Source organism: Sceloporus undulatus, chromosome 1, assembly GCF_019175285.1.
Source record: "Sceloporus undulatus isolate JIND9_A2432 ecotype Alabama chromosome 1, SceUnd_v1.1, whole genome shotgun sequence".
In the NCBI taxonomy this organism is placed as follows: Eukaryota; Metazoa; Chordata; class Lepidosauria; order Squamata; family Phrynosomatidae; genus Sceloporus; species Sceloporus undulatus.
In genome coordinates, this window is record NC_056522.1 from 220,913,252 (window position 1) to 220,929,947 (window position 16,696).

At 40.9% G+C, this 16,696-nt stretch overlaps 1 protein-coding gene across 4 annotated transcripts in view; it reads left to right on the forward strand.

The window, feature by feature from the left end:
- CACNB4 (calcium voltage-gated channel auxiliary subunit beta 4) overlaps window positions 1–16,696 on the forward strand; it is a 192,292-nt gene that overhangs the window by 82,634 nt on the left and 92,962 nt on the right. Inside the window, exon 1 of one of the 4 annotated variants that reach the window (XM_042479261.1) lies at window positions 1,853–2,264. The exons of the other annotated variants lie outside the window; for them this stretch is intronic. Coding sequence (XP_042335195.1) covers window positions 2,220–2,264 — 45 coding nt within the window. The 5' untranslated portion in view covers window positions 1,853–2,219. Of the gene's footprint in view, window positions 1–1,852; window positions 2,265–16,696 lie in introns of those variants that run through there. 4 annotated transcript variants of the gene reach the window in all.

A 16,696-nucleotide genomic window follows, 5' to 3' on the forward strand; every position in this document is an offset into this window, starting at 1 on the left:
AGAAAATGCAAATCCTTTCCCTAAAGATGAATTCATATGCAGACTTAAGATCAATGAAAGTGGCAGAAGTCTTGTGGAAGGGCCGTAGTGTTTCTCTACTTAGTGAGCAAAAGGAAAGTGGTGGCCCATTGTGGTTCTTGCCTGTCCGAAGCCAATCTTTCCAAATCTTGAATACAGTTTGTTGTATTCTGGCTTTGTATATGTAGTATTAAAATTATGAACAAAATTTACTTGGTGAAACTTTCATCCTTTACTGAGTTCTTGAATTATTCTACTACCTGCAAAATGTGTAACTGATTATGGTTACTCACTTTGGTTCTGAGGGACAAGGCATTATTCTGGTGATTATTCTGATGTGCAGGAGAGGATAGAGTTTTAGATTTTGGGCTGGTGCAGTGGACTTAGCTGCATTTGCATGTACAGTAATCAGGTGGCAGTGTGGATGCCTGTATGAAGGAGTCCACCTGTATTGTGATCACTGTATGAGCGGCATGTGGACACATGCAATCTGCTTGCCCCTGCTTTGGTTCTCCTATTATTTTCTTATGTCCCACCTTTCTCCCAATATAGGGACTCAAGGCAGCGAACAAGCATAAAACAATACAATCTAAAAACAATACAAAATATTAAAATACATACATCTCTCTCTATATATATTAAAAATTAAACAATTTGCCTGAACAGGAAAAGAAAGCAGATACCAGCATTTAAATATCCCTTCCCATGGTGTTTGTTGTTGTTGTTGTTGTTGTTGTTGTTGTTGTTGTTGTTGTTGTGTGCCTTAAAGATGACCCTAAAGCAACTTTGTCATGGGGTTTTCTTGGCAATTTTCTTCAGAGGGTGGGTTGCCATTGGCATCCTCTGAAACTGAGAGTAAGTGGCTTCCCCAAGGTCATCCAGTGGGGTTTCCTGCCTAAGTGAGGATTCGAACCCTGTTCTCCAGAGTCATAGTCCAGCTTTCAAGCCACATAAATTTGGTTAAGCTCTTACAAACAAGACAGGGTTGAAAGCCCACTTTACAGATGGATCCCAAAGCTGGCTTGTTTGGACTTCCTAGTTCACATATAATGAGAATATATATTTCACTGATGAATCCTGTCTTAATACAGTACCTTTACTTGTGTGAAGAGAGAAACAGGAGGGCAGGAGGAGGGCTGGGGCTGCAGGGAGACACATGCTGTTTGGGGGCATATCCTGACCTATTTAGCCAGGCTTGCTTTGCATTTTTCCTGAAAGATAAATAAACTTTGCCTCCTTCACAGATAAATGCACAATTTCCCTACGGTTCTCTCTGAAACAGCATAGTTTATAATCTCTAAATGCCTCCCCTGGAAGGGGCTTCTGAATGGAAATACTGCACAGAAAGCAACCAGAGAAACAAGACAGAGAAAGGAAGTGAACTCTTTCCTTTCCATCTCTCTCCCTCCTACCTTCAAATTTCTTCCTTAAGCAGAGGAAATAGTCTGATTCAGGGAAGCTAATGCAAACACCTTCCCCTTCAATGCTTTCATTTAATCTTCTGGCTCCTGTCACCCTGTATAAAATCCATCAGCCAATCTCTTCGGATTTTAAAGTTGCCGTTTCCCTTAAGGTGCAGATGTTTGGCATTTTGATGTTGGAAGACACCTATTTCTCTCCCCCCCCCCTTTTCAGGGGGCATTTTTTGGAGGGGGGGAAATCTGTCCGGATACCCACCCCCCCCCCCCCCCCCCCCCTCTCTTTTTTGGCCATTCTTCTTATTCCAATTCTTCCTCTTTACTGGTTGAAGGATTCTTCGGGGACATGCTTGTTACAAATGCACAAGCCCTCCTGTTCGTCATCCACTATCAAAGAGAAGGCTTTGGGAGCTGACTGAGCCACAGCAGTCCAGCCAATCGCTGGTCTCTTTCCTGGCTCTGTCATCAGTCCTTGCTTGGGGGAAACGGGCTTTGCTTTCAAGCTCAGCACTTGGGAGGCAGATAAAATGCCAGCTCTGCCTTGCCTCTAGGGATCACCTTCCCCTCCTATGATGTGAATGAAGAGCATCTTGGCAGGGGGAAAGAAGTCCACAGGAGAGCTCTCTCTGATCTATCTGATCTCTTGTGCAAGGCGGCTGACTGGCTTCCATCTAGGCCTTTGCCTGCTTTTTTTCTTTCTCCCCTTTTAAAACCCAGCTGTGGCTTTTATAGGCATTTCACTTTTTGCCTTGAGGAAGGGGTGCTTTGGATTATCAGACCTCCATGTATGACAATTTGTACCTGCATGGATTTGAAGACTCTGAGGCGGTAAGTGTTGGTTGTGCTGCTGGTGGTTGCACATCCCATCCTTTGGCTGGTTGTCTTTCCTCCTTCCTCAGAACAGCAAAGTCTGCGGAGGAGAGGGACACCAAAGGAAAGACTGGGTGTTATTTGTTTTGTGGACTGCTTGGCGATGTGATGGATAGAGTCTGGAGGTGGTGGTGGTGGTGGTGGAGGAGGAGGAGGAGGAGACACCTGAATTAATCTGCATTATATAATTCCTTGTCCAGTGGTTATTTAAGAAAGAAAAAGACAAAGAACAGTAGTGGTGTTTCTGAAAACAACTGGGAAGCTGTTTGTGTGTTGTCATTTTCTGACTGCACAAGTGTACTTCTGTTTTCATGGCAGGGTGCATGAATGCTTTGGAGATGATTGCTGTCAAACATTATTGTGACTTCATGTTTTTTTGTTTTTTTGTTTGTTTTGTAGTGGTGGAAGTTCTTGGACTCTGTGTGTGTGTGTGTGTGTGTTTGTGGTGTATAAGATGCTGCCTGGGTAAAGGATCAGTGCAGATGCATTTGATTTCCTTAAACAAGGAAACAGTACAAGTGGTTGCTGTAATGCTTTTTCCTACAGCATCACCATGGCAGTATGTATGCTTTCAACATGCTGTTTACGGAGGCTGATGTATAATGGTGGCGCTGATCCTGTCTTTTTCTTAAAAAAATATTTATAAGTTGTTATCCCTTAATAGACCTGTACACTTGCAAGTCAGAACAACCACACTACTAACAGAAGCCATTTATATTTTGCCAGAATTGATCACTAGGAATCCTCTGCCCCTGTCAGTCTAAAGCCATTTGAATATGGATGGAGAAGAATCATCCTCAGAGATTTAAAAACTATATGGCTCTTGCTATACTGTAGGCACTTTCTTGTTGCATTTTATTTCCCTCTGTATTTTTGTTATTTATTTTTTTACATTTAAGGGGCAATATTGAAAGGAACACCATGGGAACTGGAGGCTGCTTAGATTGACACAACAATCTACACACTGTTCTGTATTAAACTGGAATGTGTTACATAAGGTTGTGTAGCTAAAGCATAACATACACAGATTATAACATAAAATAGTGTATGCGTCAGTGCAGACGTATATGGTCAGTGATGGACAGGAGAATGGATAAGATTGTGTGTTTATGTGTGTGTTTGTGTGTGTGTACAGCCTGCCAGATTAGCCTTTGTTCCTGTCTTCCACTGGGATTCTCCCTGGGCTCTAAGTGTAAGGAGTAACATATCTATATGTTGAATCATGTGGTAAAGCTTCATAGTCAGTGTAATTTGGAAGCAAAGTACTAAAAATGAAACAACCTACGATTTCTGTCCTGGGGAGGAAGGATTGGAGTGGTGGAAGGTGGATGCCAAATATTCTTTAGTGACTCTTGAGACTAGTTTTGTAGACTTGTGTTTGTTTTGTTTTTCCCCAAGCTGATATTTCTGCATTCTGCAGGTAATTTTTTACACTGTGTATTTTCTTGAACTGTGATGTCATGCCAAGTATCCTTTTTCATGCAACCTAAGCTTTACAACCATGTTCAAAACTTCCCTTAAAAATAACCCAACCATGAATAATTTTTCATCCTGGGTTGATTTCGCTGGAATTATATTACCTTAGCAGGTGGCTATAAAACTTGAAATATAAATTCAGTGCTGAATATGTTGAATCCGTAAGTGAAGATGCCCAGCCTGCTTCATAGCACTGCCCAGTAAGTGAAATTCCTGGACATCTGTGTACTGCTCAATATACTACCTCTCCGGATACCATAAGATCTATGTCTCCTCTTTCCATCTCGTTTTCCCACATCAAGTATAGAAGGCAAAATGACTTATCAATTATGTTTGTTGAGTGTACTAGTTGGAAGCAGTAGTAAAACAGTTGAAACACAAAATGCCATTAACCATAGGACAGAGGATCTGCCCTTTGGTTATGTACAAACTGGACTCATTCCCTCATGTCTCAGCTTCTACTGATGGGATATCCCACTTTTATCTCCTTTTTGTAGCCTCAAGAATATTGAATTTTTATGGTGATTGTAACTATTGTGCAGAATGTTGGTTCACACTTGTGTCATGAACAGCTGTTGGATGCTGTGACATGGCACAATTGCCATTCTTTTGTGCTGCTGAAAGAAATGTATTAATAAAATTTGAATTTTATAGGTAATGAATGTATTTATTTCCTTGAGGCTTGTGAGTTCTTAGCGTACACCACAACTGTGCAAGAGTGCACTATTTTTGATAGCAATGTTTAGGAGACAGGTGCTTAAAAATGGGGCAAAGAAGGGAAAGAGAAGACGTTTTAAAAAAAGCCCCAGATTGAAAGCAGAATGTTTGAAATTGGTACATGTTATCTATTTTCATTATAGCAACCTGCCTCATACAGTACATGCATGCCACTGTTAGCAAAGTAGATGTGTTCCTGGCTATGACTTCTTTAGCAGAAAATTTGACACCACAGGCAGAAATAACATTGAAAGAAGAGGGATAGCAATAGCACTAGCAAGTACATTTCTATCAGTGCACTTAAGCACTCCCTAAGCGGTTTACAATATATAAGCTTATTGCCCCCAACAAGCTGGGTATTCATTTTAGCAACCCACAGTGGACCTTGGAGTCTTGCCTGGGATTGAACTCACAACCTTGTGGCTGTAGTACTGGCATTTAACCACTGCACCACCAAGGCTAGATTCCTCCACCACCTAAAAGAAGAACACTTCAATATGTTTTGGCAAACATTTTATCCAAAGAATAGCAATGTGCATGTGTAAAATTAAACATCCAGCTCAGGTAGGCCTTGAATAGGTAAGCAAAATTTTTTTGAACCAGCTAGAGACCACTTAATAGGCTTCTTCCCGAATGCATCCAGGAATGCTATATTCTTCCACCAGCCTCCACTTTTCTTATGATTTCTATTTCTGTGACCAAATTTTATCGATGTATACTTTTTTTAATAACATACTGAGGGGAGCAGGTGAGGCAAGCTTATTTGTTCTCCTTTTTCATCTCTGTGTTGTTTCCATGCATGCTCAGTAAGGGATTTTGGAGGCTGCTGCCATTTCCTTGCCTGTTGTAGCCAGGCACACATCCCACTCTTTCCTAGCTCAAGCTTTATTGCATTATTTTCTGCAGACATACCACAATGATGCAGTACTGAATTTTTGTGTTTTTTCACCCTCCCAATGGTGATGCTGCTAAAAAAACCTTTTCAGCCAGACAGAGGATAAGGAAGAAGAGCTCTGCATAGGGCAAGCATATGACTGTGAAAAGGAGCATCTTTATCCGAGGCTATATTAACTGAGGTATGCCTCTACAGAGTCTGAGCATTGGTTCTTGTTGCCCAGTGTGGCCACACTGCTTGCTTTGTACCCCCTCCACTGTCTGGCTGCCCTCAGGGGCAGTGGGGGCTATTATCCAGTCACCCATATTGCAAGAAGACTGAACTGCCAAACTTGTTGGTCTCTATTATGTCAAAAGAACGGAGGTTGCTTTCCCATCACTTCAGACAACAAAACGTATTGGAGTAACCCTGTTAAAGCTAGCTAAATCTGTTCTTTCCCTTCAATTTTTTAAAAAAAAGCAACTGAGGACATGGCAGAAATAAAATGTTCCTCTCTGAAATTAAGTGTTCCCCATTCACCTCAAGCTGGAGGTGGGGAATAAACAATCACATCCCTCATGACTGAAATGATTAATCATAATGCAGAAAAATGTGTAACCTCGGATTAAGTGGAGGCGCAGTGAAAGTTGAGGCTTCTTGTCAGTGGTGATCTGTGGGGGTGTGGTGGAGGGGAGCTCAGAAAAGAAAGCCCTTGTGGGGAAGCAGGCACTCTGGAAAGTACAAACTGTTATTCAGAATGTCTCGCCCTGACTATGCCTGCATTAATGAAGATACTGTGAACAATTCTGGTTGAGAGGAATCCAAGCAGCTCAACCCAAATGCTCTGCTGGAGATGAACGTATGGAACTTAAGGGGGGGGGGCTGCAATTGCTCTCTTGCCTGTAATAGGCAGTTCTGTAGCAAAAGATCCCATGCTGTTGGTGCGACAAGCACTTTGTAAAAGGACTGCACCAGAACGGATCAAGACTTAAAGTACTGGGGTGTTTTACTGTACTAGGACTTGGAAACCCCAGGCCTATCAAGTTCAGTTCAAGACCCAACTTGAGCTACTAGTTTATGAGAATTTTTAAGAAATTGAAATAGTTGTTGTTGGGTGTCTTCAAGTCATTTCTGACTTAGGTCAACCCTAAGGTGACTCTATCACTATGTGTTCATGGCAGGATTTATTCAGAGAGCATTTGCCTTCTTCTGAAGCTGAGAGCGTGTGGCTTGCCCACAGCCATCTAGTGGGTTTCCATGGCCAAGTGGGAATTTGAATCCTGGTTCACCTTTGTCCTAGTCCAACATTCAAACCTCTACACTAAGCTGGTGCTCTAACTGAAAGAGTAGTCTGCAATGGCATAACTTTGGATGGTGCTGCTCGGTATGGGTGCCCGGAAAGGGCTGCAGGGGCACTGGTGGCAGACTGCCCTTCTTTGCCTCCCTTGCCTCGCCTTGGTGCCTGCCCCCCAGCCAATTGGCCACTGCCCAGCCAAGCTGCTGCTAGTGGGCAATGCTGCGAGTGAGAAAGGGTGGCAACACCCTGTCTTGCTTGTGTAGCATCCATGCCAGTCCCACCATGTGTACCATCCCATTGTGTCACCCAGTATGGTCTGCACTCCACAAGTGATGTCTCCTGGTAATCTTCATGTTTTCCCAGACTTTGCCTTGCCAATTATTTCCATCTGAATCTCAACTGTATACTTACGTAGAATGATCCCTGAAGTAGTTGAAATAGTTGATAGTAAACTAATTGGTCCCTACTAGAGAGAACCCCTTAAATCAGAGGGTTCACATGATTGTTGACATACTATTTAGCAAGTGGTTCAGTGGGCCTGTATTAGCTGAATAACTGATGCAGCCCTTGGAAGAGATACTAGTTTTTATCAGAGTTCATCCTCTTTTCCAAGATGATTACTGTACTGTCTTATTTTTTTAAAGGATGAGGCCATCTTATTTAGTTACTATTTTGAGGTCTCAGCATTTAATCTTTTGCTTGTGTTTGTTTAACAATTTATGTGTGTGTGTGTGTGTGTGTGTGTGTGTGTGTGTGTATATATAAAGTTACGAGTAACTGCTATACTTAATCAATGAAATGGGTCAATTTGTCTAGGCTACCTTCTTACAACATGATTTTAAAAATTCTTAGTTTCTTAATGAAGTATTCCATATATTCATATTGTATGTGATGTACAGACTATGGATGAAATCTTGGGTATGTTACCTGTGCTGTGGCTGGTATGCTAGTTTAGATCAGCTTCAGTGACCTCATATAATTTGCATCTTGTTCACCCCTAAAATGTATCAGGAGAGCTTGGTAGCACCCCCAGAACTGGTTTTGAAGGGACAAAAAGCTATGTGGGACACACATTTCCTATTTACAATCTCTCATCATTGTCCTAACCAGATCAGTTCATATTCCTAAAGGAAGAATCTTCCAGAAAATGCCATCTTGGTTTAAAGTTAGGCTAGAGTCTCACATGCTAGGACAATGTAAGATGAATGTATGAACTGCCTTCAGTGAGAAGCATGGATATAATACATCGATCCAATACTGGAAGAGGCAGGAAATAAATAAATAAATAAATAAATAATAATAATAATTATTATATAATGTGATGTTGGATTATATGAAAGCTTGCATAGTAGCAGTTTCACAACTACAGATCATTTACTTGATGCTGCATATATGGAATAGCTCTTATGCATGTGTGAATTTTGCTTTTCGACATGCTTCACTTGGCACAACTGCATAAGCAGAGTCAGCAAATAATCTATTGTCATTCAAAGAATGATGTACATTTTTGGTCATTTCCCCCTCTTTCACACAAGTCTTGAGGTAACATATTGGCCTCAGTCGTATTCTTATTACTGAATGGAATAGATCCACTGAATCAAGGGTATTTATATTCATTGGGTCTACTCTAATTGGGCCAAACAAACAGGATTCTAGCCAATGAAATCTGAAACACCTTTTTCAAGGTATGAGCAATTAAAAATAATCAAATGACTAAGAGCTAATTTCAAACCTGATCAATCAGATTTTTTTTTTGGGAGGGGAGGGCTACCCTCTAAAATCCCCCAGACAATATGGCTAGTATTTTAGACTGTTGCTTAAATTCAAGTCAACAACTAAAGTCAGTATCTTCCAGCTCTTTATTTCAGAGGGCATTACCTTACAAGATATTATGCATCTCTGTCCCTGGTACCTGATTAAATAAAAGCCCAGATGAAGGCATCAGACAGATGTTTAAACTTCAAATGCAGACTGATGTCCTATAGGTGCATTCAAGGGTATATTTCCTTACCTGTTTAAACTCTGTTGTGGTTTTAACAGTTGTTTAATCATTTAATCATTTTGTGAGCTGCCCAAGTAACTTGTGCTACTGTGAAAGCTATATAAATAGAGGAAATAAATACATATGTAATGATCAGTGGGAGATACTTGTTATACGGAGCATGGTTTGTCGTATGTATAGGTAAAGCTCCATATTATAATTTGGGCTTCTAAGTATACAGTACGCAAGTCCATGGTTTTTTTTGCTGTTTGCTTGTTTTTGTAGCTCATGTGTCATGACTCGGCTTTGTATGTTTACTCTTGGTTCCATTTTAGAGCAGCTGCTTATGGTGGACTGGTGGTTCCACTCTGGTTATCTGATAACCATAACAGTAACCCACAAATGCAAAATGTGAAATGGTGGGTTTGGTAGTGGTGGTTGTGTTGAACAGACCATGGTTTGTAGCAGGCTTGGGTTCAGTCAGTCATATAAACCATGGTTTCACATTAACCACATTACTGCATAATAATAAGCCAGGATTTCTGATTTATCCTGGCTTATTATAAAAGAGCAATATACTGGCACATGGTACCTGTTCGCAGTTCTCTTCCTGTTAGCAGGTAAAACAAACTCGAAAGAACCAATTTGTTGCAATGTTTTAATCTGGGATTTTAGAAAAAGGAACTATTAGTGTATACCTGTGTTGTTTTTGGATTACAAATCTGGGGGCCAGAAAAATGTATTTGGGAATTTTAATCCCTGAACTATTCCCAAAAGTTCTTTACAAAGAACTTTGAATTTAGGGCAGCTTTCTCCAGCTTGGTGCCCTGATGATGTCATAGACTACAATACTCAGCATGGCCTTGATGAGCTTGGGGAAGACTTACTGAGTGACTCCAGTCATAGACTGGGGCCTAACAATGTGTGTGTGTGTGCTTTCAAGATGGCTGCATAGGGTTTTCTTAGGCAAGGAATAGTGGAAAGTGGTTTGGCCAGTCCCTTCATCTAAAATATAGCCTGCAGCAGCTGGAATTTGTTGGTGGTCTCCCATTCAAGTACTAACCAGTGCTGATCCTGCTTAGCTTCCAGGATCTGATGCCCCAAAGCAAAACTGCTTGGTGTGAATAATCATGGGGAAGCAGATGGTAGTGTTTGTAACTTTTAATCTTTTTGTGTGTGTGTATGTGTCTATGACAGAGGTGAGGGAAATGTGACTGGTGGACCACATGTACCACCCGAATCCCCCACTCCCCCAAATGCTCTCCAGAACATATGGATGGCCATTTTGGCATGTTTTGGGGGAAGATCCCCTGAGCCATTTTAGGTCCAGGAATCACCTTCTTTATCAACAGGAAATATCTCAAGAGTTAACTTCTTGGTCACTTTCAGTTGAGGGGAAAAAAAGTTCTTTGCTAGGTCTAAAATGGAGTGGGTAGGGTTCTACACATAGTGAAATTGCCCTCCCCATCTCATAAGTGGCATAGGCAGGCATTTGGGTGCACAAAACCACATTTTCCCTCCTGGGGTTCTGCTTGTGGGTCCAGTGAGGTCCACTAACCTCTGGCAGTTGCCTACATTTGGTCTATGGATTTCCTAATACTGGGTTGACCCCCAAATCTCTTTCTTATTTCTCTTTCTTGTATTGTGTTCTAATAATGTTAGCATTTCAATATGTGTAAATATTGTAGTGACCCTATTCATCAAACAATGCAACTTTCAAGTGATGAACTGTTGCCCAGATTTTATATTAAGTTTATGAGTAGAATGCAGAAGGAGCAGAACTTTTTCCCATATGTCACTTTGTCATTTTGTCTGCCAACCTGCATTCTTGAGCAGACACAGGAAGAATAGTACCACTAGCCTTTGTGGTCACTTTATTTCTATCTGACAGTAAAATGAAGTGGAAATGGTAGTTAAAGACTTTCAGGATGTGGCTGTTCATCAGATATATCTTTCCTGAAAATCCTTGCTGCACAGGTTAGATAGAGCTCACCACAGATGGATTTTCATAGGCATTATGTGTGGTGTTGAAGACAACCTCATCAAACAGATACACAGCTTCCTCAAGGTTTGGGAGCTTTTGATTTTATGGACTGCAACTCCCATGTGACCTAGATAGCATAGCCCATGGTGAGTTGATGGGAGTTGCAATCCAGTAACATTAGGAGGCTCAGCTCTGCTCTTTCCCCATGAAGACCCTGAGGAATACAAGAGATTCATTTGCCTATGCTAGCACAAGCGTTTTCACCCTGATTCTGTTAAATGTCTATTTTTCAAATTAGTCTATACCAGGACTGATGCTCTGTGTACAGGAGTGTGGCACACAGTTCACCCTGAAGCACTAGCACATTTGTGTCTCAGACCATCATACACATTCCCTCCCATCTTTCTTTCTTTCTTTCTTTCTTTCTTTCTTTCTTTTTACAGACGTGCTAATTTTAAAACTGCACTTAGATTTGTGAAATGACTTTCCTCACTTCTTCTCACAATGTGCAAGATTTGTTCTTGTCAGTTCATGTAAGTGTTTTATCTTGTGCTCTTAAACCCAGTCCTTTGGGCAGGCAGGAAGATCCTGCCTTCTAGAGTGGTAGTGCTTGGTGCGTTGTTCTTCCCCTTCCTCTCACTGTGGATACTGGTGTAGTGCAGATACTGGCATGCTTCTCTTACATGGTAGGATTTTTAGATGGCATGCAGAATTAAGAAACAACTGAATGCTGGGGAAAGAGAGGTATGTAGTGCGAGGCTCAGATTCGCAAGCAAACAAGACTGCCAGGCCCCAGACATACATGACTTTCTCAGTAAATTCCTCCTGGCCTCAAACTGTGCTTGTGTTTCTTGCTTGCCAAGAGTGTCACTGGATGCATGAGAAGGAGAAAGCAGAAGAAACTCTGTGATCATGCTGGTCTGCCATCTGGAACCTTTCCCTTGAGTTCAGTTTTAGGTCATAGAAATTTGTGGATCCTACAATATTAGTATGATGATATGAATTCTCAGCTGTTTCGGTAGTTTCTGAATGCGGGTTTAAATATTAGGAATAGACTGTGCCCAGCTAAAATAAAAATATTTTGCATTCTGTCCTTTTTAGTGAGTACCATAGAATTTTATTTGGTTGCTGTGTTTCCAAATATTTATTTTAGAATTGCCTCATTCTCCTGCTGTTAGCATTAAAGTTGATAATTACTTTTTCCAGCGCACGGCACCGCTTCTTGTGGCACGGCTTCCAGTGTATGATGCAAGGTGCACTGTATTTGTATAGTAGCTGAAGTTTGCTGCTGGTGTGCTGTTCACTAGACATTTTTAGATTTCTGATATTAGAAATAAATATACATGTACACATATTTCACTGGACAAGAGTGTTGTATGTGAGCAGAATTACTTTTTGAATAGGCCAGTCATAGCCCTGGTGGCGCAGTGGTTAAATGCCTGTACTGCAGCCATTCACTCAAAACCACAAGGTTGCAAGTTCAAGACCAGCAAAAGGGCCCAAGCTCGACTCAGGCTTGCATCCTTCCGAGGTCGCTAAAATGAGTACCCAGACTGTTGGGGGCAAATTAGCTTACTTGCTAATTAGCTTACTTGCTGTTCACCGCTATGATCTTTGGAATAGCGGTATATAAATAAAAATAAAACAATGTGGTTGCTGTCTGATTGGCTTCTGGAGTGAGCTCAGAAGGGTTCAAACTCCTTTGGGTGAGTTTTTGTAGAATGTATTAAAACAAGTGTTGGTTGCCATCCTAAACATGATTAACTAGAGATTTCATTCCACTGCAATGAAAAATTTAATGAAAATACTTGAATAAATATAAAGGCAGTGTGGTGTAGGAGTTTGAGCATTGGACTATAGCTCTGGAGATCAGGGTTCAATTCTCCACTTGAGCACAAAAGCCCACAGTGGCCACACTCTTTCAGCCTCAGAGGAAGGCAATGGCAAACCTCCTCTAATGAAACTTGCCAAGAAAACCCTATGATTGATTCACCTTAGGGCCACCATAAATTAAAAAAAAAAAAAAAAAAAGCTCAGAGGCACACAACAACAACAAAATAAATATGCTTATGATCCAGAGCTTGGAGTTTTGTTTTTGTTTTTTTGACAACAACTCCCACAATTGCCCTGCCACCATCACCAAAATATAACTTTTAAAAGCCCTGTTAAGATTACACTACAGTTTTGAAGCAGTGCTCATGTTGCACATTTGCTTGAGAGAGTTCCTGTGAAACTGAGTTCCTGTGAAACTAAGAGATAATGTATTTTTGTGTAAACATATGCAGGATTAGCCTGCCTATTGAGATGCGTACATTTCCTACTCTACTTCTCTAGACATCAGAGCTGGAATCTGTGGCACTGGGCAAAACAAGACCAAGAAAATGGCCTCGTTTGGACAATAATGATAAACTCTAAAGCAGTGGTTCCCAAACTTTGGTCCTCCAGATGCTTTGGACGTCAGCTGCCAGAATTCCAGACTGGCTAAGCTGTCTGGGGTTTCTGGGAGCTGAAGTTCAAAACATCTTGAGGATCAAAGTTTGGGAACCACTGCTCTAAAGAATTTGGCTTATCATCCATGAGCAGGTGATGGTGTATGCTGTCTGCTATACTTGGTTCTTCCTACCAGTAGAACGACTATTTTTGTTTTTGTTAACTGCCTTCACGTCAATCTGGACCCATGGTAACCCTTCTGATGAGATATCTCCAAGGTCCTCTGTCCTCCACTGCTCTGCCCAACTCCGGCAAACTCATACTCATGATCACTTTAATAGAGTCCATCCATCTAACATGCAGCCTTCCTCTCTTTCTACTTCCCTCCACCTTTCCTAGCTTTATTTTTTTCCCCAAGTGGCTCATGCCTTCTCATGATGTGTCCAAAGTATGCCAGCCTCACCTTTGTTGCCTTCCAGGGAAAATTATGGCTTGATCTGCTCTAGGACCCATTTGTTTGTCTTTTTAGAAGTCCATGGGATCTTCAGCACTCCTGCCCAGTGTCACATCTCAAATGAATTGATTTTCTTTCTATCTTCTTTCTTAACTGTCCAACTCTCACTAACTAGAAATTAATATGGAAGCAAAAGCATTCTATTACATTTGGATCTGAATCCTGATTTGACCTTCCCCTAACTAACCAGGAACAGGAAACTTACTGCTTTGATTTTAGAATCTACTTTGGTTTTGCATTGTTTTCTTATTAGTTGCTGGTTGGTTTAGCACCAGAATACTATTGAATGATAAGCCTGAATTGTCACCAGTTCTGCATACCAATACATCTCAGTAGAGCCAGTAATACTACATACAGCACAATGTAGTTTTACAGGAATGATCTCAGTCTTCTTTGGGCTCAAATAATCACAACTTCCTCCAGTATGATTTCAGAGACATCAAAAGCCTTTGTTTCCATTGTATTTTAGTATGTAATTCAGGCTCCAAACTCATTAATTTCAGCTGTTTCCAGCAGCTTCATAAATGATTTGATGTTTGCTTGTTTCTGCTAACCATAGTTACAATGGGAAGAACTGTCAATAGATAGTCTGTTCCAAGCACCCAGTGCTGATGGAGAGTTTAAACTTTAAACAGAGGATGAGAAAGTTACTTTTTGTTAACTTGGTAAAGTGGTGAGATGTTTCTGTAAGCAGTAGTCTGGAAGAAGTAACTTTTTCAAGCTCTGAGTTTTAAGTATGGATACATTAATTTAAAAAAATGCAGAGGCCTCCTGGATATCATGCAGCTCCAAATCCATCTTTATGGGCTCCTGAGTTACTTACAAGCCCTCAGAGTGTTTTTTTTTTAATATTTACACACACACACACACACACACACACACGCAGAATGTGTAGTTTGTAAATACCCCCAACATCACACTCACCCCAGAGTACTCTATGTGAAGGAAGGGAATCACTCAAAAGACACCAAAGAGGTGTAAAATTGAAGTTCACTTCTGGTTACTTCCAGGCATATTTTCAGCCATAAATCAGGAGGTATTGCTCAGCACAAGAATGAAAATTTGTCCTCACTGCAGGAATAAGGTGATGCTGGATATAGTGGTTTGTCTAGTTTCTTCTGACCCCTAGAAATGCCTGGCTGCTGTCCTCAAATGCTCTACAGCCCCTGAGTACTGGTCTGGCGCTGCCATGTCATCAATGAGGTTCAGTATCCAAACACTTTCTGCCTTGCAAATCTTCAGCCATGGAACAAATCGGATGGCTCAAATAACTCTACTGCTTTTACAGATTGTTACCAAGAATCCCTGCTGAGTATATTTTTTAAAAAATTAATCCTTTCCTTTGAAGAATCACACTTTCTTCTGGAGATCTACTTATATCCTGTCCATAAGGGCATTTTATATTGCTGACAAGCAGACATTGGGTTGTCTCAATCTCCACATCACCTCAATTTGACTGATCAGCCGTCACTGGGATAAGATGATTTTTATTTCTCCATTATACATGCAACCATCTTAGTCCTATTTCCTCTCAACAAAGATCCCAAAACAAGTGATCCCTCCCCCTTTAAGTTTCTTTTCTTTCTTTTTTCCTTATAGTTCAGCTGCAGAATTAGGCTGGTCAAGAATTTTAAAGTGAAGTGATAGGTGGAGAAATTAGCATGTTGCCAGGCAGTCTGACTGCGAAAGAGGAATTCTGTGGAAGTGATAGGAAGATACTCTTCAACACTGAAAATAGTTGATCTGCCTTCCTGTTTGTTGTCAGGCAGGCTGTCAGACTGGAATGTTGGAATAAACCATGATGCATGGTTTATACATTGTTAATGTAAACTATGGTTAATGAAATTGCTTCAAAGTTACTATAGATTACTGCTAGCAAAACTTCTCAAACCTCTCACCAGGGTTTACTAGTGAGTCTCTTAAAACAAGACATAAACAGTTCAGATCACCCATAGTTAAGCTCAATTAAACCATGTTTTTGTATTCTGTTAGAAGCTAGTCAGTGCTTGTGCACTGAAAGTTGAAAGCTGTATACAAGAAAATCATAATGTGAAAACCATAGTGTGAAAAGCCACAAGGTAGAGATTACATCGATCTTATTCAGTCCTGTTGTCTGGCTGTGAGAGTCAATGTGATGCAGTGGATAGAGTTCTGGGTTCAGTTCTTCACTCATTCATGAAGATTCATGCCAAATCTAATAATGGCTGGAGAAATTACTTACATTAATACTGAATTTAATTTTCAGGCTATATAATGACAGGACACTAAAAATGCTAGGCAATTGAGTTTGTTGCTACATCATAAAAAACAATTCTAGGTTACTCAAAATCCCTCACACCCTAAAACAGGTGTGGAAAACAGGTTGCAACACCCCCTCCCAGCAAGTCAAAATAATGCTGTTTTCCTTTGTAATCTTTTTCATGATGCCAGCTGGAAGTCAAATCCTTTCAATGTTTCCAGAGGAACTATGGGGGAAATGGGGATATTTAGGGAGGAATTTTCATGTTTTTATGTGTTTGACTGATTTTTTGCATGGTTTTAAGACAAACATTGTCTGGAAAATATGCTAATTTTAAATTTTTTGAGGTGTTGCAAGGCTTTGTGCAACTGGCAGAGTGGGTTCTAGTGGCTGAATGCACCCATGGAGCACACTCTGTACACCCATGCTCTCGGCCTGCTCAGGTGCCTCTTTCACAACACAGGGGAGCCTACACATGTGCAGACCATCATCCTTCTCTTTATAGATGCCCCCACCACCAAGAAGTGGACTGTAGAGGACTGTGGCTGCCAGGCCATTAAGTGTGGCCTGGTCCCTCCCTCCTTCCATTCATCCATGCAGTTAGAATTTGAAGGAATTCCTGAATAAGAAATAGTTGAATATGTACATATTTCTTAATTTATTCATTTAGAGTATTTATAGCCCGCTCTTCAGCCGTAAAGGCTCTCCAAGCAGCTTGCTGACTGTTAACTTTGACAGTTCCCTGCCCTCAGGTTTACAATCTAAAAAAGACATGACACAAAAGGAGAAGGAAATGGCAGCAGAGAAGGAGATCAAGTCCAGCAAATACTGCCAGTTCTTCCAAGCCTAAGGTGCAGCAGTTAAGATGGAGGGAGGGC